This window comes from Mustelus asterias, chromosome 13, assembly GCF_964213995.1.
Source record: "Mustelus asterias chromosome 13, sMusAst1.hap1.1, whole genome shotgun sequence".
NCBI classification, from domain to species: domain Eukaryota; kingdom Metazoa; phylum Chordata; class Chondrichthyes; order Carcharhiniformes; family Triakidae; genus Mustelus; species Mustelus asterias.
Window position 1 is genome coordinate 3,300,407 of NC_135813.1, and position 27,702 is coordinate 3,328,108.

The 27,702-nt window shown below is 49.5% G+C and overlaps 1 protein-coding gene across 1 annotated transcript in view; it reads right to left on the minus strand.

Moving 5' to 3' along the window:
* Positions 1-299: 299 nt before the first annotated feature.
* The window catches only part of ptpa (protein phosphatase 2 phosphatase activator), a 54,482-nt gene continuing 27,079 nt past the window's right edge, over positions 300-27,702 (minus strand). The window contains exons 8-9 of the mRNA XM_078227540.1: positions 15,240-15,347; positions 300-1,880 (exon numbers count right to left, since the gene is read on the minus strand). Of these exons, the coding sequence (XP_078083666.1) occupies positions 1,806-1,880; positions 15,240-15,347 (183 nt within the window). The 3' untranslated portion in view covers positions 300-1,805. The remainder of the gene's footprint in view (positions 1,881-15,239; positions 15,348-27,702) is intronic.

The following is a 27,702-nucleotide window of genomic DNA, read 5'->3' on the forward strand; positions in this document are numbered from 1 at the left end:
CCAAAGATGTGCGGGTTAGGTTGACTGGCTATGCTAAAATTGCCCCTTAGTGTCCTGAGATGCGTAGATTAATGGGTAAAATATGTAGGGATATTGGGGTAGGGCCTGGGTGGGATTGTGGTCGGTGCAGACTCGATGGGCCAAATGGCCTCTTTCTGCACTGTAGGATTTCTATGACTACATTCTGCACTCTCTCATTTCCTTCTCTATGAATGTTATACTCTGTATAGCGCGCAAGAAACAATACTTTTCACTGTGTGTTAATACATGTGACAATAATAAATTAAACCACATCACTCTGGCATTCTCCAGGTAGAAAGAAGTCATCCCCAGTGAGTTTGGAGAAACCACAATCCCTTTAATCTTTATTTTTTTTATTATATGCAATAACATCACAGGAGTAGGTTCCATCGAGGGGTTTAAATGTCATTGATAAACATTCCAGGCGTCGTCCTCTGTATATTCCTGGACTGATACACACAAAAACACACTGTAAAGGGCTGAGATTATCCACATCCTTTAAATACTGCATTGCCTAATACTTTGTCTAACGAGATTTATACTTACTGTTTAAATAGGAATGGCTGGCGGAGAATAAATCCAACCAAACCAAGTAATGGAAAACTTCAGTTACTGGCGATCATTCCCTTATTTAAAAGCTGACACTTAAAATCGCAGAAACCAGGGTGCTAAGGAAGGAGGGGGGGGGGGGGTTAGGGTGGGAGGTGAGAGTGGCTGAGGGGGGGGGTGATAACTTGTTGCTTCACTGAATTGCCCCATTTTACATTTAAGAACATCGCTGCCTTAATAGAGTGAATTATTTTATTAAAAGCATCAATTTCCCCTCAGTTTCAGGGCTGTTGGTTTGGGGAGGAGGGAAGGAAAACATCTTTGGACCAAGGCAGTAATTTGCAGTAGGCAAGTATCAAAGTAGATTTCTTTTCAAATTAAACACAGTTTGCTGGATTTAATTTGCACAGATTCACCTCCCCCCCCCTCCCCCCCCACCCCCATAGATCGAAGGCACATTCTCAAAGGGTTAAATCTATTTTAGTGAAACATTTGTGTAGTTCTCTTTTCCCCCGCAATCCTGCAAAGGGGGGGGGAGGGGGAGAAATTCTGGGGTGAGATCTTCCCAGATTATTTTACAATCAGATCAGAGAACTTTATTCATTGTTATTTTTTTTTTAAAATAACTTTAAACTGAGATGGGCGGTTTGGAGAAGCTGTTTAAACTTTGTGGGCAATTCAGAACTTTCTGAGACTAGCTCAATGTTGGGGGGGGGGGGGTGATGTGGGGCAGGAGAGCAGAGATAGGATGACACATAGAAAAGCAAGATGAAGTTTTCACTTTATCGTTGCCGTCAGGAGTGGGAGTGGCAGCAACAGCAGAGGAAGCTTTGTGGCACACCGCTGAACAAGCGATGCTCGGACGCAACAGGAGCCGAAACGCATGTATCAGGTCAAATTTTGTCGTCACGCCGGAGATGCAGATCGCAGATTGTGCTACAGTGAGTGAGGAGAAGGTGCCAACCAGTAAACTCTGGCAGCAAACAGCCAATCCGCTCGATGTCTGTTTGCCCCTGTGAAGTGCGATTTCCCCCTTTAAAATCCACACCAATTCACTCGAGAGAGAGAGAGATATGTGTCCGCACTTAAAACAAAACCAAAAGGAAATTTCTATTAAAGGAAAACAAGAGTCATGGTTTGTTTTTTTTTTGGTGGAAGTTTGTTTTGTTGCAGCTGTTTGGAGAGGGGGTGGATCCCAAGGCTGCTGACGTTTCTGGTGTCCGCTTTCCTTCAGCTCAGGAACCCACTGGGTTGATCGTGAGCAAGCTGCCAAATTTGAAGTGCTGGATGACTGGGAATTTTTCGAGGCACTGGAAAGGAAAGTAAGACAGGTTAGGAGGAGGGGAAATCAGGGAAAACTCTGCTGCAGAGACCAACACGGGCAAACTGAGCTGGCTGCCCAGCCTCCTCCAGCTCTCCCAGAACACTGCATTCCTCCAGCTTTCATCTCCTGTGCCTTTCCAAACCTTTCACCCCTTTACTGATGATCGTGTCTACAGCTGCCTGGGGGTGGCACGGTGGTTAGCACAGCTGCCTCACAACGCCAGGGACCCGGGTTCGATTCCCGGGTCACCGTCTGTGTGGAGTCTGCACGTTCTCCCCGTGTCTGCGTGGGTTTCCTCCGGGTGCTCCGGTTTCCTCCCACAGTCTGAAAGACGTGCTGGTTAGGGTGCATTGGCCGTGCTAAAGTCTCCCTCAGTGTACCCGAACAGGCGCTGGAATGTGGCGGCTAGGGGAATTTCACAGTAACTTCATTGCAGTGTTAATCTATGCCTTACTTGTGACATTAATAAATTAACTTTAACCTAAAGCTCCAGCATTCTCTCCAATGCTCTCCCTCACCTTCTTTATGATGCACCTTCAAGCCAACCTCTTTGATCAAGCTTGTTCTTTCTCTCCTGCTGTGGCTTGGTGCCAGGTTTTGTTGATAATCCAGTGCAGCACTTTATTATGTTAAAGGTGTTATATAAATGCAAATTGTTGTTCAGCTGTCTATCCTCTATCTCTGCTGTCCTTTGTCTCACTGACAATACTATGGTTACCCCCTCTCTGATCTTGTCTTGTCCCCTGACCCACTCTCCTTCCTCCCTGCATTATAATTAAGTCTACACAATCTCCATCCCGGTTCATTCTTCCCTGCACCCATTATTCCTCCTACGGGCATACAACCTTTTAAAAGTAACCTTACCACGATAGTCCTTGATACAATTACAACTCCTGCAACACACTTCAATATTTCATAGAATCCCTAATGCAGAAGGAGGCCATTCGGCCCATCGAGTCTACACCGACAACAATCCCACCCAGACCCTATCCCCATAACCGCACATATTTACCCCGCTAATCCCTCTAACCTACACATTCTGAGATGTTAAGAGGCAATTTAGCATGGCCAATCAACCTAACCCGCACAGCTTTGGGCTGTGGGAGGAAACAGGAGCACCCGAAGGAAACCCACGCGGACATGGGGAGAATGTGCAAATTCTACACAGTGACCCAAGCCGGGAATTGAACCCTGGAGCTGTGAGGCAGCAGTGCTAACCACTGTGCCGCCCATTTCATTGGCTTTGGGATGTCCAGAGGTTGTAAAAAGGCGCCATATAAATGTGTGTCCTTTTCCCCCCCCCCCATTTCACAGAGAATAAAATGCATGAAACAGGTGAACAGATACTTGTTTGGAAGGTAGCGTATCAAACCACATGCGAACAGGGCATACAGACTGGATTAAAAAGGGATAAAGAGACAAGGCTGGGACCAGTGAGTGGCTGATTCCTGATCCTTAGACTCCACCCCAGCTTTCTTTCCCCATGCGGGCGGGAAGTGAATACAAACAGGACGATTCCCCCACGCATCGCTGCGAGAGGATTTCCACCTACTCGTCAAACAACTCTGTCTGGGGTTTCATTTTCCAAATCAAAGAGACTTGCGCAGGAAATGAAGCCTTCATTCCAGCAAAAACAATCCATAACCAGAGGACACAGGGTTTGAGGTTCATAAAAGCAGATTACTGCGGATGCTGGAATCTGAAACCAAAAGAGAAAATGCTGGAAAATCTCAGCAGGTCTGGCAGCATCTGTAAGGAGAGAAAAGAGCTGATGTTTCGAGTCCAGATGACCCTTTGTCTTATAGATGCTGCCAGACCTGCTGAGATTTTCCAGCATTTTCTCTTTTGGTTTGAGGTTCATAAGATACAGGAGCAGAATTAGGCCATTCGGCCCATCGAGTCTGCTCCGCCATTCAATCATGGCTGATATTCTCCTCATCCCCATTTTCCTGCCTTCTCCCCATAACCCTTCAACCCATTACCAATTAAAAATCTGTCTAACTCCTCCTTAAATTTACTCACTGTCCCAGCATCCACCGCACTTTGGGGCAGCGAATTCCACAGATTCACAACCCTTTGGGAGAAGTAGTTTCTCCTCAACTCTGTTTTAAATTTGCTGCCCCTTATCCTAAGACTATGACCTCTCGTCCTAGAATGCCCCACAAGTGGAAGCATCCGCTCCTCGTCTACTTTATCCATACCTTTTATCATCTTGTAAACCTCAATTTGACCTTCCTTCATTCTTCTAAATTCCAGAGAGTTTCGGCCTAAACTGTTCAATCTCTCTTCATACGACAAACCCCTCATCTCTGGAATCAATCTGGGGAACCTCCTCTGAACTGCCTCCAATGTCACTACATCTTTCCTCAAATACGGGGACCAAAACGGTGCACAATACTCCAGGTGCGGCCTCACCAATGCCTTGTATAGTTGCAACAACTTGTGCAGGAAATGAAGCCTTCATTCCAGCAAAAACAATCCATAATCAAAGGACACAGGAATTGAGGTCGTTGGCAATAGAACCGGAAGAGGAATTGAGGGGAAAAAGAGATTACACGAAATTATGACTTTTTAAAAATTATTCTTTCACGGATTGTGGCCAGTGCTGATGTAACCATTCCCTAAGCTGCCCTTGAACTGAGTGGCAAGTTACACCATTTCAGAGGGTAGTTGAGAGTCAACCATATTGCTGTGGCTCTGGAGTCACATGTAGGCCAGACCAGGTAAGGACGGCAGATTTCCTTCCCTAAAGGACATTGAAGTTTAACACAGCAATGAAGTTACTGTGAAGATCCCGTAGTCGTCTCTTCGGGTACACTGAGGGAGAATTTAGCACGGCCAATGCACCCAACCAGCACATCTTTCGGACTGTGGGAGGAAACCGGAGCACCCGGAGGAAACCCACGCAGACATGGGGAGAACATGCAAACTCCACACAGACAGTGACCCAAGCCGGGAATCGAACCCGGGTCCCTGGCGCTGTGAGGCAGCAGTGCTAACCATTGTGCCACGATGCGGCCCCCATTAATGAATCAGATTGTTTTGTTTTTACAACAGTCGATGATAGTTTCATGGTCACTGTTACTGAGACTAGCTTTATATTCCTGACTTATTAACTGAATGTATCTTCCCCCAGCTGCTGTGGTGGGATTTCAACCTGTGCCCCCCTCTCCCCCCAGAGTATTAAGATGACCTCTGGATTACTTGGCCAGTGACATTACCACTGTACCACTATCTCCCCCCCATTGTTGCCCATGGGATCTTGCTGTTCAGATATTGGCTGCCACATTTCCTACATTGTTAAGTTTTCTGAAGTGTGATCACTTGTAAACTGCTGTGAGGCGTGAAGGCACAGTGGTTATCACTGCTGCCTCACAGCGCCAGGGACCCGGGTTCGATTTCCGGCTTGGGTCTGTGTGGAGTTTCCACGTTCTCCCTCTGTCTGCATGGGTTTCCTCCGGGTGCTCCGGTTTCCTCCCACAGTCTGAAAGACGTGCTGGTTAGGGTGCATTGGCCATGCTAAATTCTCCCTCAGTGTACCCGAACAGGCGTCGGAGTGTGGCGACTAGGGGATTTTCACAGTAACTTCATTTCAGTGTTAATGTAAGCCTACTTGTGACACTAATAAATCAACTTTAAAACTTTTTTTTAAAAAGTGCTTTGGGAAGGTCCTGCAGACACGAAAGGTGCTATAGAAATGCAGGGGTTTCTTCTATGCCTCTGTTTCTGACACGCCGAACATGAAGCTAAACGTTGGAGGGTGGAACAAAAAAACTATTTAACTTTCAACTCTTTTCACAAAAACACTTTCGAGAGGTCAGTGATGTCACCGAAGGGGGTGAGGGCGGGAGTCAGAGAGAGGGAGAGTCGGAATGTCGGGAATGTGATGGGGATCTGTCAGAGGTCCTGGCAGCTCAGTGACTAATTAAACCCCACAGGCATGGCACACACAGTCATGGCAGGAGCTGAGAGACAAGTAACAGTGTACAGTCTTTTCAACTGACGTCACCCAGTGCTGCGAGCACACAGAGAGAGACCCAAGGAAACAGGAAGGACGAGCAGAGTTCAATGGAACGTACTGCAGAAAAAAACCCACATCTCATTTAACAGGGGATGTGGCAGCACTAGATCACTGAACAAGTAATCCAGAGGCCTGAGCGAATGATCCAGAGACACGAGTTCAAATCTCACCACAGCAGTTCTGAAACCAACATTTAATGAATTAAATAAATCTGGAATAAAAAGATAGCCTTGATAATAGTGACCATGTACCTACTGGATTATTATAAAGTTCCAAATGGTTCATGTGTGTCCATTAACTCTGCCATCCTTACCCAGTCTGGCCGTTATGTGACTTCAGACGCTCAGTAAATGCGCTAGACCCTCAGTAATGGTGCAGCGAGCAACTCGGGTATATTCAGGAAGGTGACACCACTTCCTTCACAAGAACAATTAGGGGTAAGCAACAAAATGCTGGTCTTACCGACAATGCTCAAATTCTGGGAATGAATTATAAAATTATTTTTTGTATATTATGAACATATTGACAATATTAAACACTCCCAGGACAGGTACAGCACGGGGTTAGGTACAGAGTAAAGCTCCCTCTACACTGTCCCCATCAAACACTCCCAGGACAGGTACAGCACGGGTTTAGATGCAGAGTCAAGCTCCCTCTACACTGTCCCCCATCAAACACTCCCAGGACAGGTACAGCACGGGGTTAGATACAGAGTAAAGCTCCCTCTACACTGTCCCCCATCAAACACTCCCAGGACAGGTACAGCACGGGGTTAGATACAGAGTAAAGCTCCCTCTACACTGTCCCCATCAAACACTCCCAGGACAGGTACAGCACGGGGTTAGATACAGAGTCAAGCTCCCTCTATACTGTCCCCCATCAAACACTCCCAGGACAGGTACAGCACGGGGTGAGATACAGAGTAAAGCTCCCTCTACACTGTCCCTATCAAACACTCCCGGGACAGGTACAGCATGGGGTTAGATACAGAGTAAAGCTCTCTCTACACTGTCCCCATCAAACACTCCCAGGACAGGTACAGCACAGGGTTAGATACAGAGTAAAGCTCCCCCTACACTGTCCCCATCAAACACTCCCAGGATAGATAAAGCTTGGAAACAGAACAAGGGAGACTGGTAGAAAAAGTAACTTAGAAAGTTATGTCATGGTGACCCAGATGCAATCTGTGCTGAATCAGCGGGGTGATGGTCAGAGGCTGTCTGTGGCCACTGGAGAGGACGATTAAATAATCCCATGCAACCTCAAATCAAGTTAAATCTCCTGTCAGAACTTATTTCAATGAATCATGGCATCATGAATTCAAAATCACAATGCGTTTTGATAGAGTAATAAGGGAGAGAATGAGTCCAAAGGCAGGAGGGTTAGTAAAGGAGCGGCACGGTGACACAGTGGTTAGCACTGCTGCCTTACAGCACCAGAGACCCGGGTTCGATTCCCGGTTTGGGTCACTGTCTGTGCGGAGTCTGCACATTCTCCCTGTGTCTGCGTGGGTTTCCTCTGGGTGCTCCGGTTTCCTCCCACATTCTGAAAGATGTGCTGGTTAGGGGCATTGACCCGAACAGGCACTGAAGTGTGGCGACTGGGGGAATTTCACAGTAACTTCATTGCAGTGTTAATGTAAGTCTGACTTGTGACTAATAAATAAATAAACCGGAGGGTCACCAATTGAAGGTAATGGCAAGTGAGCCAGAGAGAAGATGAGGAGAGTTTTGTACACAGTTGTTGGGATCTAGATGCACTGCTTGAAAGAGCAATGGAAGCAGATTCAACAAGAACTTCGAAAGAGAGTTGGATAAATACTGGAAAGTGAGAAATTTACAGGGCTCTCAGGAAAGGAGCAGGGGATGTGGGACTAATTGGATAGATCTTTCAAAGAGGCAGCAGAGGCACAACGGGCCAAATAGCCTCCTTTAGTGTTGTAAGAGAGGGGATCGCATTGAAATGTATAAAATTCTGACAGGGCTGGACAGACCGGATGCAGAGGTTGTTTCCTCGGACTGGGGGGAGCCGAGAACAAGGGGCCACAGTCTCAGGATAGGGCCATTTAAGACTGAGATGAGGAGAAACTTCTTCGTTCAGAGGCTGGTGAATCTGTGGAATTCTCGACCACAGAAAGCTGTGGAGGCCAACTCGCTGAATATATTTAAGAAACAGATTTTTAGACACTAAAGGTGTCGAAGAGTATGGGGGGGATAGGAGTATGGTGTTGAGATTAAGGATCAGCCATGATTATACTGAGTGGGAGAGCAGGCTTAATGGGCTGAATGGCCTACTCCTGCTTCTATGCTTGACACCAGCCTGATTCCTGGAACAGCTGCTATTGGGCTTCAATGTCCCTGGGCTAAGCTTTGGGAAAAAAAGCACCAATCACTCTCCAAAGCTGGGGCTGTGATGCCTCACACAGTTCAATAGCCTGTCGATGCACATTGCCCAAGCAGTCCGACTAACGGCCACATGAGCAAGGTACTAGACAGCCCGTGAATCCCGAACTCCAGCCAGAATCATTCCTCCCTAAAATAACACCTTACGGCAGGTACAAGAAAAAAACTTGCTCAAATCCGCGGCCTTCAGTCTCAGAGGGAAGCACGCTGCCCACTGAGCCACCGATGTGTTTAAAGTTTATTTATTAGTGTCACAAGTAGGGTTACATTAACACTGCAATGAAGTTACTGTGAAAATCCCCTAGTCGCCACACTCTGTCACCTGTTCGGATACACTGAGGGAGGATTTAGCATGGCCAACACACTTAACCAGCACGTCTTTCGGACTGTGGGAGGAAACCGGAGCACCCGGAGGAAACCCACGCAGACACGGGGAGAACGTGCAAACTCCACACAGACAGTGACCCAAGCCGGGAATCTAACCCAGGTCCCTGGCGCTGTGAGGCAGCCGTGCTAACCACTGTGCCACCCCCGACTGCACGAAATGTCGGCAGATGCACTATCGGGAAAGACCGAACAGGCTGCAACTCCTTTACTCTCTCAGAAAAAAATTGAAGATCTCGATCAAATCACTCCGCAGCTTTTAAAGATCACAAAGTGGTTCGATGGGGTAGACATAGAGAAGATGTTTCCACTTGTGTCACCAATTAATCTAACTCAGGAAAAACATTCTTCACCCAGAGGTTGGTGAGAATGTGCAACTCACTTCAGCACAAAAGTGGCGAAGCTGAATGTTTTATAGATTGAGGGGTAGCTGGATAAACACAAGGGAGAAAGGAACAGCAGCACGGTGGCACAGTGGTTAGCACAGCTGCCTCAGTGCCAGGGACCCGGGTTCAATTCCCGGCTCGGGTCAGTGTGTGGAGTCTGCACGTTCTCTCCGTGTCTGAGTGGGTTTCCTCCGGGTGCTCTGGTTTCCTCCCACAGTCCAAAAATCATAGAATCATAGAATCCTACAGTGCAGAAGGAGGCCATTCGGCCCATCAAGTCTGCACCGACCACAATCCCACCCAGACCCTATCCCCGTAACCCCATGCATTTACCCTAGCTAGTCCCGCTGACACTAAGAGGCAATTTAGCATGGCCAATCCACCTAACCCACACATCGTTACACTGTGGGAGGAAACCAGAGCACCCGGAGGAAACCCACGCAGACACGGGGAGAACGTGCAAACTCCACACAGACAGCGACCCAAGCCGGGAATCGAACCCGGGTCCCTGGCGCTGTGAGGCAGCAATGCTAACCACTGTGCCGCCCCGAAGTGTGGGTTAGGTAGATAGGCCATGTTAAATTGATCCAAGTGTCAGGGGGACTAGCTAGGGTAAATATGTGGGGGTTATGGGATAGGGCCTGGGTGGGATTGTGGTCGGTGCAGACTCGATGGGACGAATGGCCTCCTTCTGCACCGTAGGGATTCTACGATGGGAACGATATGGGGATGGGGTGAGATGTAGAGGGATGAGAGGGGGTTAATGTGGAGCGTAAAGGCCAGTTGGGGCAGAGTGGTCTGTTTTATGCTGCAAGTTTAATGTAACTTCATTTCTTTTTCTAAAACAAAAGGTATTTCAAAACCTAATAATAAAGTAAAAGCAAGCTGCTGAAAGACTCAAATCCCTCTCGAAGCAATCATTTTACCAAGGTTTGAATAGATTTTTGAAGGGAGGGGAATGCAGTGGGTGCAGCGAGTAAGAGGCCACACAGGCTCCAGCTTCCCGCCTAACCACCAGCCTCTACAACAAGCTGCCTTTTGTCTCGCGTTTTGCCTCAAGAAACGTTTTGGCTCTGCTTCCTCTGGTGGAGGGATTGTGCTCCAGGAAGGAGGCCTTGCCCATGGCTGGCGTCTCCAACACTTCCTCCCAGGCCAGCAGCTTAAAGAGACAGTCCATTTGGAAAGGGAGGTCAATCCCAGCCCACCCTCCCCTCCCCCCCCCCCCCCCCCCCCACTCTCAAACCTTTCTCCCCATCCGCAAATCCACAACCATTCCTGGCACCCACTTGCCCATGTCCATCCTGCAGCAGAGAGGGCGGGACACTCTGGAGCCCCTTTCCAGCGGCAGGCATCACCATTCTGAAACTGGCTGCTCATATTTGGGAGCCGTGCTGGCCAAAGTCTGAGGTCACGTACCGACCGACTCAAGAACAGCTTCTTCCCTGCTGCTGTCAGACTTTTGAATGAACCTACCTCGCACTAATTTGATCTTTCTCTGCACCCTAGCTATGACTTTAACACTACATTCTGCACCCTCTCCTTTCCTTCTCTATGTACGGTATGCTTTGTCAGTATAGTGCACAAGAACGAACCAATTGAATGAATTTTAAAGGGCTTTACGAATATCTCACACCTCACCAACTTTTACAGATGCACCATAGAAAGCATTCTTTCTGGTTGTATCACAGCTTGGTCTGGCTCCTGCTCTGCCCAAGACCGCAAGGAACTACAAAGGGTCGTGAATGTAGCCCAATCCATCACGCAAACCAGCCTCCCATCCATTGACTCTGTCTACATTTCCCGCTGCCTTGGCAAAGCAGCCGGCATAATTAAGGACCCCATGCACCCCGGACATTCTCTCTTCCACCTTCTTCCGTCAAGAAAAAGATAGAAAAGTCTGAGGGCACGTACCAACCGACTCAAGAACAGCCTCTTCCCTGCTGCTGTCAGACTTTTGAATGGACCTACCTCGCATTAAGTTGATCTTTCTCTACACCCTAGCCATGACTGTAACACCACATTCTGCACTCCCTCCTTTCCTTCTCTATGAACGGTATGCCTTGTCTGTATAGTGCGCAAGAAACCATACTTTTCACTGTATGTTAATACATGTGACAATAATAAATCAAATCAAATCAAAAGGTTTCTCTTGTCTGTTCAGAGAGGCACCTATTCTCCACTCTCCCTTCATACGGCACGTGGGTGAATCGCAGGCGCACCTTATCCCCTCTCCCCATCGCCACCCCCATGAGTGACGGGGGTGAGGGGTGAAAGAGAAATGACAGCATCCCATTCCCTCCATCCCAATCTCTCGCCTAACTCCAACACAGGTCAACATATGACAGAAATTCATAATTACAACAAGAGATCAGCCATGGCTGAGGGGTGGAACTCACCTGCAAGTGAATCAATCAGGGATCACACCCCACTTTAGTGGTGTGAATATGGAAATTAGATGGACAATTCAGTTCAGGAACAATGGGGCACCATGCTATCAGAGGGTCAGTGCTGAGGCAGTGCTGCACTGTCAGAGGGTCAGTGCTGAGGGAGTGCCGCACTGTCAGAGGGTCATTGCTGAGGGAGCGCCGCACTGTCAGAGGGTCAGTGCTGAGGGAGTGCCGCACTGTCAGAGGGTCAGTGCTGAGGGAGCGCCGCACTGTCAGAGGGTCAGTGCTGAGGGAGCGCCGCACTGTCAGAGGGTCAGTGCTGAGGGAGCGCCGCACTGTCAGAGGGTCAGTGCTGAGGGAGTGCCGCACTGTCAGAGGATCATTGCTGAGGGAGCGCCGCACTGTCAGAGGGTCAGTGCTGAGGGAGTGCCGCACTGTCAGAGGGTCAGTGCTGAGGGAGTGCCGCACTGTCAGAGGGTCAGTGCTGAGGGAGCGCCGCACTGTCAGAGGGTCAGTGCTGAGGGAGTGCCGCACTGTCAGAGGGTCAGTACTGAGGGAGTGCCGCACTGCCAGAGGGTCAGTACTGAGGGGGTGCCGCACTGTACGAGGGTCAGTACTGAAGGAGTGCCGCACTGCCAGAGGGTCAGTACTGAGGGGGTGCTGCACTGTACGAGGGTCAGTACTGAGGGAGTGCCGCACTGTCATAAATTCCTCCCTTTGTAATCTTGGCCCCTCTTAGATAGCACCATTTTGAAGAACAGCAGGGGTGTTCTCCCTGGTATCCAGGCCAAATTCATCCCTCAACCGACATCACCCAAAACAGATTATGTGGTCATGAATGCATTGTTGTGTATGGGATCTTGCTGTGCACAAATTGCTTGCCATGTTTCCTATAACAGCGATTGTCCTTCCAAAACTACTTGACTAGTTTCAATGCATTAGGGACATTCTGAGGGTGTGAAAGGTGATGTATAAATTGCTTCTTTGACCATAATCAGGGGACTCCACAAGAACGAGCTTCACCCGGAAAGAAGCAACAGTTTCACCACACTGCAGCACACACAACGCCCAAAACCAGAGTAACGACGGCACCAAGATACACCCACAAATATATTCTTCAGCGGTGGAATTTCAATGGTGTGCCTCTCCCCACATCCCCTCCTCCACACTCACCTTTTCTAACCCCCACTCTCTTTGTAGGAAATACAACAGTCAATTTGAGCACAGAAAGCTCCCACAAACAGCAGTGTGACATCGAGCAGGTCGCCTGCTTTTCAGCAATGCTGGTTGTGGGATAAATATTTTGTCTCAGAGCACCCCGGAGAATTCCCCAGCGCTACTTTGAAACGGTGCCTTGGGATCTGTAATGTTCAGCGAAAGGGACCTCGATTTAATATCTCATCTGAAAGCCAGCACTCTGACAGTGCGGCACTCCCTCAGTACTGACCCTCTGACAGTGCGGCACTCCCTCAGTACTGACCCTCTGACAGTGCAGCGCTCCCTCAGCACTGACCCTCTGACAGTGCGGCACTCCCTCAGTACTGACCCTCTGACAGTGCGGCACTCCCTCAGTACTGACCCTCTGACAGTGCAGCGCTCCCTCAGCACTGACCCTCTGACAGTGCGGCACTCCCTCGGCACTGACCCTCTGACAGTGCGGCACTCCCTCGGCACTGACCCTGACAGTGCGGCACTCCCTCGGCACTGACCCTCTGACAGTGCGGCACTCCCTCGGCACTGACCCTCTGACAGTGCGGCACTCCCTCGGCACTGACCCTCTGACAGTGCGGCACTCCCTCGGCACTGACCCTCTGACAGTGCGGCACTCCCTCGGCACTGACCCTCTGACAGTGCGGCACTCCCTCGGCACTGACCCTCTGACAGTGCGGCACTCCCTCAGCACTGACCCTCTGACAGTGCGGCACTCCCTCAGCACTGACCCTCTGACAGTGCGGCACTCCCTCGGCACTGACCCTCTGACAGTGCGGCACTCCCTCGGCACCGACCCTCTGACAGAGCGGCACTCCCCCAGCACTGACCCTCTGACAGTGCGGCACTCCTTCAGTACTGACCCTCTGACAGTGCGGCACTCCTTCAGTACTGACCCTCTGACAGTGTGGCACTCCCTCAGCACTGACCCTCTGACAGTGCGGCACTCCCCCAGCACTGACCCTCTGACAGTGCGGCACTCCTTCAGTACTGACCCTCTGACAGTGTGGCACTCCCTCAGCACTGACCCTCTGACAGTGCAGCACTCCCTCGGCACTGACCCTCTGACAGTGCGGCACTCCCTCAGCACTGACCCTCTGACAGTGCGGCACTCCTTCAGTACTGACCCTCTGACAGTGTGGCACTCCCTCAGCACTGACCCTCTGACAGTGCGGCACTCCCCCAGCACTGACCCTCTGACAGTGCGGCACTCCTTCAGTACTGACCCTCTGACAGTGTGGCACTCCCTCAGCACTGACCCTCTGACAGTGCAGCACTCCCTCGGCACTGACCCTCTGATAGTGCGGCACTCCCTCAGCACTGACCCTCTGACAGTGCGGCATTCCCTCAGCACTGACCCTCTGACAGTGCGGCACACCCTCAGCACTGACCCTCTGACAGTGCGGCACACCCTCAGCACTGACCCTCTGACAGTGCGGCACTCCTTCAGTACTGACCCTCTGACAGTGCAGCATTCCCTCAGTACTGACACTGTGAGTGTTAACCCAGGTCTCTGGAGTGGGGTGTGAACCTTTCTGATTCAGAGGGTTGAGAGCTACCCAGTGAATCAGGCTGACAGTGTCGTACTGTCTGCATCTCTCGCTACACTGGCAGAGAGGCCGTATCTTTCACTGGGGTGCAGTTCCATGGATGCTGACATCCCCTGTGGCATCTCAACACAGTGGCCATTCTCATAAGTGAACCTGGACAGTCAGTCTACTCAACTGGAGGGGGCGTCACTGCTGAGCACAAACCAGTAAATGCAGCCTTGCAGGAATCTCTGCTGTGGCGAGGATTCGTACCCCTGGGGTGGCACAGCGGTTAGTGGGCTCGGGTTCAATTCCGACCTTGGGTGACTGTGTGGAGTTTGTACATTTCCCCCGTGTCTGCGTGGGTTTCCTCCAGGTGCTCCGATTTCCTCCCAGAGTCCAAAGCTGTGCAGATTAGATGGATTAGCCACGTTGGGGGGATTAGCAGAGTAAACACGTGGGGTTAGGGGGATAGGGCCTGGGTGGGATAGTTGTCGGTGCAGGCTCGATGGGCCGAATGGCCTCCTTTTGCACTACAGGGATTCTATGATTAGCATCTACTGAAGCTAAGTTTCCTGCTTCTATTAACACTGCTCGGATGAGGATGTCGTAACTCACTCCTGCTACAAGCTTTAATTGGAGGCCAGACATTACGGTTACCGTTGTGCCACTGTTTAAGTTTATTTATTAGTCACTAGTAGGCTTACATTAACACGGCAATTAAGTTACTGTGAAAATCCCCTAGCTGCCACACTCCGGTACCTGTTCGCGTACACTGAAGGAGAATTTAGTACGGCCGATGCACCAAACCAGCATGTCTTTCAGACTGTGGGAGGAAGCCGGAGCACCCGGAGGAAACCCACGCAGACACGGGGAGAATGTGCAGACTCCACACAGTCACCCAAGGTTGGAATTGAACCCAAGTCTTTGGTGCTGTGAGGCAGCAGCGCTAAGCACGAGGCCGCCCCTATTCAGTACGAATCTGAGGGGTCTGGTTTGGGGAAACACCACTTTGAGTTGCACTCACCTCAGCCTTATACATTCGGATCAGTCCTTGATTAACTTTGGACCATGCAGGGACAGCACTAATGTTCCACAGCTGGTTGGAGTGTTCCGCAAATGGGCCGGTCTTCATCTGCAGAAACAAACACAATAGTTTGCGGCTTCACTCACCTCTGCACAGAAACACTTGTCGGGTAATACAGAATTATATAGAAAGCACAGCAAAGGAACAGGCCAATCGGCCCATCCAGCCCATACTGATAATTACACTCCACTCAAATTTCCTTCCCTCCTCTGTCTCACGCCATCGGCAGAATCTTCCATTTCACGCTCCCTCACTGGTTTATTCAGCCTTGCTTTAAACACACCTAATCGATTCGTCACAGCTCCTTCCTGTGATAGTGAGTTTTGAAATTGTGTTTTCGATCCCAAAGTCTAAATCATTAGAAAAGAATTGTGAACAAGAGTGGTCCTATCATTGGTTCTCATGGAGTGGGGCCCATAGGCAGTCTTCCACATGGGTATTTCAGGAAAGGCCAGGATTCTTTTCTATATAAATGAGATGAGCCGAGGTGTGGCCTGATAGAGGTTTTTAAAATGATGAAAGGTACAATAGAGTAGACACAGAGAGGATGCTTCATTTGCTAAAGAGATCAGAACTAGGGACCATTTTTATGCAACAGTCTTTAATAAATCTCAGCGGGAATTCAGGAGAAACTTCAGCAGATACGATAGTGACTTTTAAGGGGCGTCTGGCCAAATACATGAATAGGATGGGAATAGAGGGATATGGTTCCCGGAAGGGTAGGGGGTTTTAGTTCACTCGGGCAGCATGGTCGGTGCAGGCTTGGAGGGCCAAAGGGCCTGTTCCTGTGCTGTAATTTTCTTTGTTCTTTACCCAGAGTGTGGTGAGAATCTGGAACTCGCTCTCAGAGGGAGTGGTTGAGGTGAATAGTATCGATACATTTAAGGGGAAGCTGGATAAACATGAGGGAGAAAGGAATAGAAGGATCGGGTGATAGGGTGAGAGGAAGAGGGATAGGAGCAGGTTGATGTGAAGCATAAACATCTGTGTGGATCAGATGGGCTGAATGGCCCATTTCTCGGATATAAATTCTGTACCTAAACCTTGCAGTTGTCCAACACATCTCTCTGAAACCTCATCATTGCGGCTGCCACTAACCGGGGGCTGATTCTAGTGTATAAGGCAGAGGTGAGTGTAACTCACGGCAGGGTTACCTACACACTGCACCTTCTCCATCCTTCCAACAATGGGTGCCCCTAAATTCTCCAAACTGTGGCCTAATTAACACCTCGCACAAGTACAGCGTTACTTCCGTGCTTTTGTGGTCTAACTCTGGAGATACAAAGGGATTCTGTTTGTCTTTTTCATGGTCTTATCAGCTGACAAAGAAATGGGTCCCGCCACCTTCTACACACATCACCGCCACTCCCAGACAGAAACATCTGCTGATGCTGTGAAGGGTGAAGAGGCTGGAGCTTGATCTTTGTTCTATCCCAATATTTATACATTCTGGTCAATGAAGAGATGGGGGGAACAGCTCAAACACAGAGAGGCTGCTTATATACAGCAGCCCTGCTCATTAAAAGTTTCTTAAAGTTTATTTATTAGTCACAAGTAAGGCTTACATTGACACTGCAATGAAGTTACTGTGAAATTCCCCTCGTCGCCACAGTCCAGCACCTGTTCGGGTCAATGCGCCCTAACCAGCACGTCTTTCAGGATGTGGGAAGAAACCGGAACACCCAGAGGAAACCCACGGGGAGAACGTGCAAACTCCCCACAGACAGTGACCCAAGCCGGTAATCAAACCCAGGACCCTGGTGCTGTGAAGCAGCAGTGCTAACCACTTTGCCACCGTGCCGTCCATTATCACAGTCAGATTAAAGCAAGCAAAATCAAAGGGAAGAGTGCACATTCACAGTCTCATTTTCATAAAATCATAGAATCCTTACAGTGCCGAAGGAGGCCATTCAGCCCATCGAGTCTGCACCGGCCACAATCCCACCCAGGCCCATTACCCCATGCATTTACCCCAGCTAGTCCCCCTGACACTAAGGGTTAATTTAGCATGGCCAATCCACCTAACTTGCACGTTTGGACTGTGGGAGGAAACCGGAGCACCCGGAGGAAACCCACGCAGACAGGGAGAGAATGTTCAAACTCCACACAGACATTGAACCCGAGGCCGGAATGGAATCTGGGTCCCTGGCGCTGAGAGGCAGCAGTGCTAACCATCGTGCCACCGTGCCAAATGCCTTCATTACCGCATCACTCCCTATTTCTTAATCTCCTCCATCTCCACAAGCCTCTGAGATCTCTGCGCTTCTCCAATGTTCCTGAGTATCCCTGATTTCCATCGCTCCTCAATCACTGGCAGCCTCAGTGGTGAGATTTTAGAGAGAGAGGTGTTGGACAATGGCAAGATTTAGGTTGAGGTGCAGAATTTATATCAGAGAAAGAGGCCATTCAGCCCATCTGGTCCATGCAGGTGTTTATGCTCCACATCAACCTGCTCCTATCCCTCTTCCTCTCACCCTATCAGCAGATCCCTGTATTCCTTCTCCCTCATGTTTATCCAGCTCCCCTTTACATGTATCGATACCATTCACCTCAACCACTCCCTGTGGGCCGGCTAGCCTTTCTTGAGCTGGCTCAATGGCCTCATTCTGCACTTAACGCTGTTAAAGGCAGCACCTCCAACTGTGTGTAACAGCTACCTGGATCGTAGGCTCTGGAATTCACTCCCTAAACCTCTACATCCTCTCCTCTCTTTTTATGACAAGTTTTTGGTCATTTGTCCAAAGATCACAGAGTCATAGAGGTTCACAGCATGGAAACAGGCCCTTCGGCCCAACTTGTTCATGCCACCCATTTTGTTTTAACCACTAAGCTAGTCCCAATTGCCCGCGTTTGGCCCGTATCCCTCTCTACCCACTTTACCCATGTAACTGTCTAAATGCTTTTTAAAAGACAAAATTGTACCCGCCTCTACTACTACCTCTGGCAGCTTGTTCCAGACACTCACCACCCTCTGTGTGAAAGAATTGCCCCTCTGGACCCTTTGTATCTCTCCCCTCTCACCTTAAACCTATGCCCTCTAGTTTTAGACTCCCCTACCTTTTGGGAAAAGATATTGACTATCTAGCTGATCTGTGCCCCTCATTATTTTATGGACCTCTATAAGATCACCCCTCAGCCTCCTACGCTCCAGGGAAGAAAGTCCCAGTCTATCCAGCCCCTCCTTATAACTCAAACCATCAAGTCCCGGTAGCATCCCAGTAAATCTTTTGTGCTCTCTTTCTACTGCAGCGCAGTGTCAAATCTTTGGCCCTGCAAAGTTCCTTGGAGGTCGTTTTACCAGTTAAAGGCGCCATATAAATGCAAGTTGTTGTTCTATAACACCAAACACAATGATTTTCAGCCAACAAAATATTTTTGAAGGGCAATTGTTATAATGTGGCAATCAATTTGCAGATAGCAAGATCGAAGCACAACCTCAGGCGAAAGGGACGATCTTTTGAAACAGAGATGAGGAGGAATTTCTTCAGCCAGAGAGTGGTGAATCTGTGGAACTCTTTGCCGCAGAAGGCTGTGGAGGCCGGGTCATTGAGTATCTTTAAGACCGAGATAGATAGGTTCTTGATTAATAAGGGGATCGGGGGTTATGGGGAAAAGGCAGGAGAATGGGGATGAGAAAAATATCAGCCGTGATTGAATGGCAGAGCAGACTCGATGGGCCGAGTGGCCTAATTCTGCTCCAATGTCTTATGGTCTTATCGCACAAACTGTAATGCAATATTGGCCAGATACTCTGCCTTAGTAAGGTTGGATAATGAGTAAACAAACATTGGCCTGGGTGTTTTGAATAGTGATGAGGTCCTTCACACCCACCTACAGTTACAGATGGAGCCTTGGTTCAGAGTCGCATCTGAAAGTTTACAGGGCTACGGACCAAGAACTGGAAAGTGGGATTGGGCTGGATAGCTTTTCCTGAGCTGGCTCAATGGCCTCATTCGGAACTGTTAAAGGCGGCACCTCCAACAGTGTAGCACTTCCTGCATAGGGCGGGTCAGCCTAGATTTGGTGCTCAAGGCTCCGACTCGAACAAAGCTGAGCCACGGATTTCACCTACGTGATTTGATGCAAGTCACAGAAAACTGGGCGGCACGGTGGCACAGTGGCTAGCACTGCTGCCTCATAGCGCCAGGGACCCGGGTTCGATTCCCGGCTTGGGTCACTGTCTCTGCGGAGTCTGCACGTTCTCCCTGTGTGGGTTTCCTCCGGGTGCTCCGGTTTCCTCCCACAGTCCAAAGGTGTGCGGGTTAGGTGGATTGGCCATGCTAAATTGCCCTTTAGTGTCAGGGGGACTAGCTAGGGTAAATGCATGGGGTTATAGGGATAGGGTCTGGGTGGGATTGTGGTCGGCGCAGACTTGATGGGCCGAATGGCCTCCTTCTGCACTGTAGGATTCTATGATTTTAAAATCAATCCCTTTAGCCCAGCACTGCCAGTCTGAGACTGCAAACAAACCCAATAAGAGTGGCTAAATTTGGAAGGACATTCTTGGGCTCTGCTAGAATCCCTACAGCGCAAAAGGAAGCCATTCGGCCCATCGAGTCTGCACCAGCCACAATCCCACCCCAGGCCCTATCCCCACAACCCCAACATTTACCCCACTAATCCCTCTAACTTACACATCCCGGCACGCCAAGAGGCAATTTAGCATGGCCAATAAACCTAACCCGACACATCTCTGGACTCGAGTCTCCGCTAAAAGGCAGGAGAACGGGGATGAGAAAAATATCCGCCATGATTGAATGGCGGAGCAGACTCGATGGGCCGAGTGGCCTAATTCTGCTCCTATGTCTTATGGTCTAAACGCTGTCCCACAGTGATTGAAAACTGCAAACCATTGGATCATTTGATTAAAAAAAAACACAAATCAAAAAGAAAATTACAGGACTGGAGTAACAGGGGAAGTAAAAGATAAAAATTTGGCGGTTTATGAGTCCAGTTCTTCCCTCCAAAAGAAGAAAATAAAAGTCAGGATGAAGTTACACTGAGGAGTCGGAGCAGGGGATGGTAACGCATTGCCGCAGCACTGAGCAGTGGTACATTTACTTGTGCAGCATTTCACACGAGAAAAATGGATCTCTTCACAAGGCAAAGGGAAGCTATTTTGGGTTCTCAGCAAACATCGAGGCTGGCGGGGGAGGTCCTCGGGGAATCAGAGTCATAGCAGCCATCTTGGGTAGGAAATTACTCAGTGACTACTTTCAAGCTTCACAGTCCCCCCCGGGGGAACTGACCCTTTTAAACTATTTCTCTGGCAGCTAAGGGGGCCTCAAGCTTCCTTCTTCCTGTGTAAGCTTCCTCTGCCGTTTAACTGAAACCTGAGCTCGCTCGTCCTTCCTCCCACTCGCAGGCAAGCTGTAACCCTTCGTGTGCCAAGGACGAGCTCTCACCACTCAACTCCTTTCCACTACATTTGCACCAGTTTATTTATTATTGTCACAAGTAGGCTTACATTAACGCTGCAATGAAGTTAACGTTGCAATGAAAATCCCCTAGTCGCCACACTCCGGCGCCTCTTCTGGTACACTGAGGGAGAATTTAGTGTGGCCAATGCACTTAACCAGCATGTCTTTCGGACTGTGGGAGGAAACTGGAGCACCCGGTGGAAACCCACGCAGACACGGGGAGAACGTGCAGACTCCGCACAGACAGTGACCTGAGCCGGGAATCGAATCAGAGTCTCTGGCACTGTGAGGCAGCAGTGCTAACCACTGTGCCAACATGTCTCCACCTCCCTCCCCAACAAGTAGGGTGCTGCTGTTTCAGCTGATAACACAAGCTCCATTCAGTTGGGTGGGGCAACCAGAGTGCTTCAAACCTGTCACTGATGATGCTTATGTTCAGTCAGACGAAACGTGGAATACTGAGCACAGTTTTGTCTTCACTTTACGAAACGGAGCCTTTAACTTGCTCTGGTAGCCACAGTATTTTATTTGGCTGGTCCAGTTCAGTTTCTGGTCAGTGGTAACCCCCAGGATATTGATAAAGTAAAAGTAAAGTTTATTTATTAGTCACAAGTAAGGCTTACATTAACACTGCAATGAAGTTACTGTGAAAATCCCCTAGTCGCCACACTCCGGCGCCTGTTCGGGTCAATGCACCCTAACCAGCACGTCTTTCAGACTGTGGGAGGAAACCAAAGCACCTGGAGGAAACCCACGCAGACACGGGGAGAATGTGCGAACTCCACACAGACAGTGACCCAAGCCAGGAATCAAACCCGGATCCCTGGCGCTGTGAGGCAGCAGTGCTAACCACCGTGCCACCTAGTGGGGGATTCAGCGATGGTGATGCCAATGAATGTCAAGGGGGCGATGGTTAGATTCTCTTGTTGGAGATGGTCTTTGCCTGGCACTTGTGTGGAATGAATGTTACTTGCCACGTGTCAGCCCAAGCCTGGATATTGGCCAGGTTGTGCTGGATAAAGACACAGACTACTTCAGTAACTGAGGAGTCGTGAATGGTGCTAACATCCCCACTTCTGACCTTATGACGGAAGGTCGGTTATTGATGAAGCAGCTGGAGATGGTTGGGTCTCGGACACTGACCCTGAGGGACTCCTGCAGTGATGTCCTGGAGCTGAGATGATTGACCTCCAACCACCACAACCATCTTCCTTTGTGCCGAGTGTGACTCCAACCCGCGGAGAGTTTCCCCCCTGATTCCCATTGATTCCAGTTTCGCTCGGGCTCCTTGATGCCACACTCGGTCGAATGCTGCCTTGATGTCAAGGACAGTCACTCTTGCCTCCGCTCTGGAGTTTAGCCCTTTTGTCCATGTTCAAACCAAGGTTGTAATGATGTCAGGAGCTGAGTGACCCTGGCGAAACCCAAACTGGGCGTCACTGAGCAGGTGATTGCTGAGCAGGTGCTGCTTGATAGCGCTGTCGATGACCCCTTCCATCACTTTACTGATGATCGAGAGTAGACTGATGGAATAGTAATAAACCAGGTTGGACTTGTCCTGCTTTTGATGGACAGGGCATACTTGGGCAATTTTCCACATTGCTGGGTAGATGCCAGCTTTGCAGCTGTAAACAGCTTGGCTAAGAGGGGCATCAAGTTCTGGAGCACAGGTCTTCAGGAATGTTGCTGGAATATTTTCAGGGCCCTTTGCCTTTGCAGTACCCAGTGTTTTTAGCTGTTTCTTAATATCATGTGGAGTGAATCAAATTCTCTGTGATACTGGGGATCTACAGAGTTGGATCATCCACTGGTACCTCTGACTGACGGTGGCTGCAAACACTTCAGCCTTATCCTTTGCACTGAAATGCTAGACTATCCCATCATTGAGGGTGGGGAAATTTGTGGAGTCTCCTCCTCCGGTGAGTTGTTTAATTGCCCAGCGCAATTGTGGCTGGACTGCAGAGCTCAGGAGATCACTTAGCTCTGTCTGTTACAGATAGACTTTACAGACCCACTTCTACAGATGCACCATAGGATGAATTCTTTCTGGTTGTATCACAGCTTGGTATGGCTCCTGCTCTGCCCAAGACCGCAAGGTTATGAATATAGCCCAATCCATCACGCAAACCAGCCTCCCATCCATTGACTCTGTCTACACTTCCCGCTGCCTCAGAAAAGCAGCCAGCATAATTAAGGACCCCACGCACCCCGGACATTTTCTCTTCCACCTTCTTCCTTCGGGAAAAAGATACAAAAGTCTGAGGTCACGTACCAACCGACTCAAGAACAGCTTCTTCCCTGCTGCCGTCAGACTTTTGAATGGATCTACCTTGCATTAAGTTGATCTTTCTCTACACCCTAGCTATGACTGTAACACTACATTCTGCACTGTCTCGTTTCCTTCTCTATGATCGGTATGCTGTGTCTGTATAGCGCGCAAGAAACAATACTTTTCACTGTGTTAATACATGTGACAATAATAAATCAAATCAAATCTAATCAAATATTATTTAAGAACAAAGAACAGTACAGCACAGGAACAGGCCCTCCGGCCCACCAAGCCTGCGCCGATCACGTTGTCCTACGCAGACCGACCGCCCGTGCCTCTCTATTCCCTGCCTGGTCACTTGTCTATCCAGATCCAGGAAGTATGCCGGGCCCTGAGGTTACAGATTGTGGGTGTATACAATCCTGCTGCTGCTGACTGGCCCACGGTGTCTCATGGATGTCCAGTTTTGAGATCCATGTGAAATCTATCCCATTCCGCACGGTGACAGTGCCGCACAACACGATGGAAGGTATTGACAATGTGAAGGCAGGACTTCATCTCTACAAAGATTGTGCGATGATCACTCTTACCAATGATTCACAGACAGATGCATCTGCGACAGGTAGATTGGGTTGGGGACAAAGTCATATAGATTTCTCCCTTTCGCTGGTTCCTCAACCCTGGCCTAGCAGGCGTGAGCTTTAGCACTCAGACAGCTCAGTCAGTGCTGCTATCGAGCCCCGCTTGGTGATGGATGAACTGGATAACTGGAGTCACGGTTCTAATTGCTCAGCAGCAATTTGAGAACAGCAAGATCCCGCAAAATGATGCGATAATCACCAAATAATCTGTTTCAGTAATCTTGGTTGGGAAATAAATATTGACTCGGAGACAAGGGAGAACTCCACCACTTCTCAAAACAAAACACGGGGATTTTTCACACTCATCTCAGAGAGGACTGGGCTTCACTTTAATCATTCATTCTGAAAGACAGCAGCTGCCAGTTCCCTTAATACTGCCCCTGCCACAGTGCGGCACTCCCCCAGGATTGCACATGTGACAGTGCGGCACTCCCCCAGGATTGCACTTGTGACAGTGCGGCACTCCCCCAGTACTGCCCCTCCGACAGTGCGGCACTCCCGCAGTACTTCCCCTCCGACAGTGCGGCACTCCCCCAGTACTGCCCCTCCGACAGTGCGGCACTCCCCCAATACTGACCCTCTGACAGTGCTGCACTCCCCCAGTACTGCCTCTCTGACAGTGCGGCACTCCCTCAGTACTGACCCTCTGACAATGCGGCACTCCCTCAGTTCTGACCCTCTGACAATGCGGCACTCCCTCAGTTCTGACCCTCTGACAGTGCGGCACTCCCTCAGCACTGACCCTCTGACAGTGCGGCACTCCCTCAGCACTGCACCTCCAGAAAACGCAGCGCTCCATCATACTGCGTACTGGGACTATGGACTTAGATGTTGTATCAAGTCTCTGTAGTGGGACTTGAAAACACACCCGCTGAATCAGAGAGAAGCGTGCTCGCAATGGGACTCAGCAGCAACTGCTCCCAACTCAGCATCAATGTGCAGAAGTGAACTTGATGCAGAAAATGACAGGTGACTTTGTGCTGGAAAAAATCCAAGAAAAATGGTTCAAAAAGAAATCTCACTTTTGTTCATATTCTTTGGGAAATGTGCAGAGTTTGTGCCTCAGCGGCAGTCCCAAAACCTACCATCGATAAACCATCAGAATCATAGAATCCCTGAAGTGCAGAAGGAGGCCATTCGGCCCATCGGGTGCGCACTGACCACAATCCCACCCAGGCCCTATCCCCGTAACCCCACATATTTACCCCGCTAATCCCTCTAACATATGCATCCCAGGACACTAAAAGGCAATTTAGCACGGCCAATCAACCTAGCCCACACATCTTTAGACTGTGGGAGGAAACCAGAGCACCCGGAGGAAACCCATGCAGACACGGGGAGAACGTGCAGACTCCACACAGACAGTGACCCAAACTGGGAATCGAACCCGGGTCCCTGGCGCTGTGAGGCAGCAGTGCTAACCACTGTGCCACCGTGCCATCAGTTTGAAAATAATTGTTAATGATTTCACGTATCTGTGAGACAGGTCAAAGGGGAGGTACCTCATACCAGTGAGATATAAAAACTCATCTACTATAGATTCATACAAATGGCAGCATTCCAGTTCTGACACTGTGCAGCCATTCAGCATCGTGGAACCAGCTATTTTAAACGATGGTAAAGGTATCATTAGCCAATGTCCCCTTTCTGGAAAGTATTAGGTTAGAATGGGGCGGAGCACAGCAATGACACCATCGCTCACAAATACAATGGCGCAACGTCGAAGGAGTGCTGCATCATCAGAAGTGCCATTTTCAAACTAAATGTTTGCCACCTGCTGCCAGAACTGGTTATGGTCGAGTAGGTAGTTCCTGTGCCTCATGGTCTGATGGTTGTGGGTTTAAGTCGCACCGCAGACCAATAATCTCGGCAGTACATTATCTGGGCGGCACGGCGGCAGAGTGGTTAGCACTGCTGCCTCACAGCGCCAGGGACCCGGGTTCAATTCCGGCCTCGGGTCACTGTCTGTGTGGCGTTTGCACATTCTCCCCGTCTCTGCGTGGGTTTCCTCCGGGTGCTCCGGTTTCCTCCCACAGTCCAAAGATGTGCGGGTTAGGTGGATCGGCCATGATAAATTACCCCTTAGTGTCAGAGGGATTAGCAGGGTAAATGTGTGGGGTTACGGGAATAGGGTCTGGGTGAGATGTGGTCAGTACAGACTCGGTGAGCCGTATGGCCTCCCTCTGTACTGTAGATACTCTACCGTACCGAGGGAACACTGCACTGTTGAAAGTGCCACATTTTGGATGTGAAAACAAGGGCCCATCGTCCCCCTCAGGTGGGCATAAATGGGGAGTCGGAGGCACAGTGGTGGGCCACTGGACTATTAATCCAGTTGTCAGGCTAATGCTCTGCAGACATGGGGTTAAAACCCTTCAGAATTATTTTTTCATTAAAAGCCCACCTGGATCACTAATGTCCTTTAGGGGAGGAAATCTGCTGTCCTTATCTGGCCTGGCCTACATCCGACTCCAGACCCACAGCGATGCGGTTGACTCTTAGCTGCTCTCAAGGGCTGGCCAACAAATGTTGGCCTTGCCAACGACACCCTAGGACAAAATAAAAGACCCCACTGCCACCACTTAGAACAGTACAGCACAGAACAGGCCCTTCGGCCCACGATGTTGTGCCGAGCTTTATCTGAAACCAAGATCAAGACTTGTCGAAGCAGTTGAGGAAATATCCCTGGGCCAATATTTACCTCTTGACCATTCATATCATTGCTGTTTTGTGGGAGCTTGCTACACGCAAATTGACTGCACGTATCCCCACATTGTAACAGTGACGGCACTGCAGTGACCATAAAGGGCTCGTGTAGGTCCTGAAGTCGTGGATTGAGCCATAGAAATGGAAGTCTCTCTTTTATCCTGCCAACTCGCACAATGTCAACAAGTGAACGTTAACCTCTTGGAGGATAAGGCTGCCTCCTATCGCCATCGCTCTTTAACATCTCTGTGGGAGCCATGATAAAAGAGGCACTCGATGAAATCTAGAAAGGTGCAGATGCAGGAGGTCAAACGATGAAGGGATTGAGATTTACAACCGAGAGAGTGGGGAGCACATAGAATCATAGAAACCCTACAGTGCAGAAGGAGGCCATTCGGCCCTTCAAGTCTGCACCGACCACAATCCCACCCAGGCCCTACCCCCACATATTTACCCACTAATCCACACACTTTAGGAATCTAAGGGGCAATTTTTAACCTGGCCAATCAACCTAACCCGCACATCTTTGGACTGTGGGAGGAAACCGGAGCACCCGGAGGAAACCCACGCAGACACGAGGAGAATGTGCAAACTCCACACAGACAGTGACCCGAGCCGGGAATCGAACCCAGGACCCTGGAGCTGTGAAGCAGCAGTGCTAACCCACTGTGCTACCGTGCCGATCACAGCAGAAGATCTACAGACACTAACAAATAGAGCGAATTAAAGTGGTGGAAACTAATAGAATGAAAACCAATGTAAAACAAATACAAAAGTTACGAAGATTGGAAGAAATAATGGAGACAGCAGTTAATGGTCAACAGCTGGAATAGAGTATCACAATTTAAGTAACTGGGAAACGTCTGGTACAAATGGTCACTGCCATGAAGAAATTCCAGCGAGAATAGCGATGACAAAGAATCAATTCTCCAAACATAGGGCATTCTTCAGTATCGGAATGAACAGTGATCTCCAGAGAAGAATTATCAGGACTGTGCTTTGGAGTGTCCTGTTGGACTGAGATGAAATGTGGACCCTTACAGAGAATTAGACATCAAAGAACAGGAAGCTGTGAAACGTGGTTCTGAAGAAGACGGTGGGGATCAGTCGGAGAGAATACAGGAGCAATGAAGAAAGAAAATTACAGCACAGGGACAGGCCCTTCGGCCTTCCACCCCTGCACCCACAATGCTGAGCTAAACATGCTGCTTACTCAGAGGAGCTCTGGGGCGCCGAACCCACTGGCTGTCTGTTACCACCCCCTCAAAGCTCAGGAAAGCAGCCAAGAAATAGGAGCACAACATACCGAGTGGAGCACAGGGTTCGTTAGACCAGTAAACACTAGCAGCGTGTCCCAGCAAGCCTTC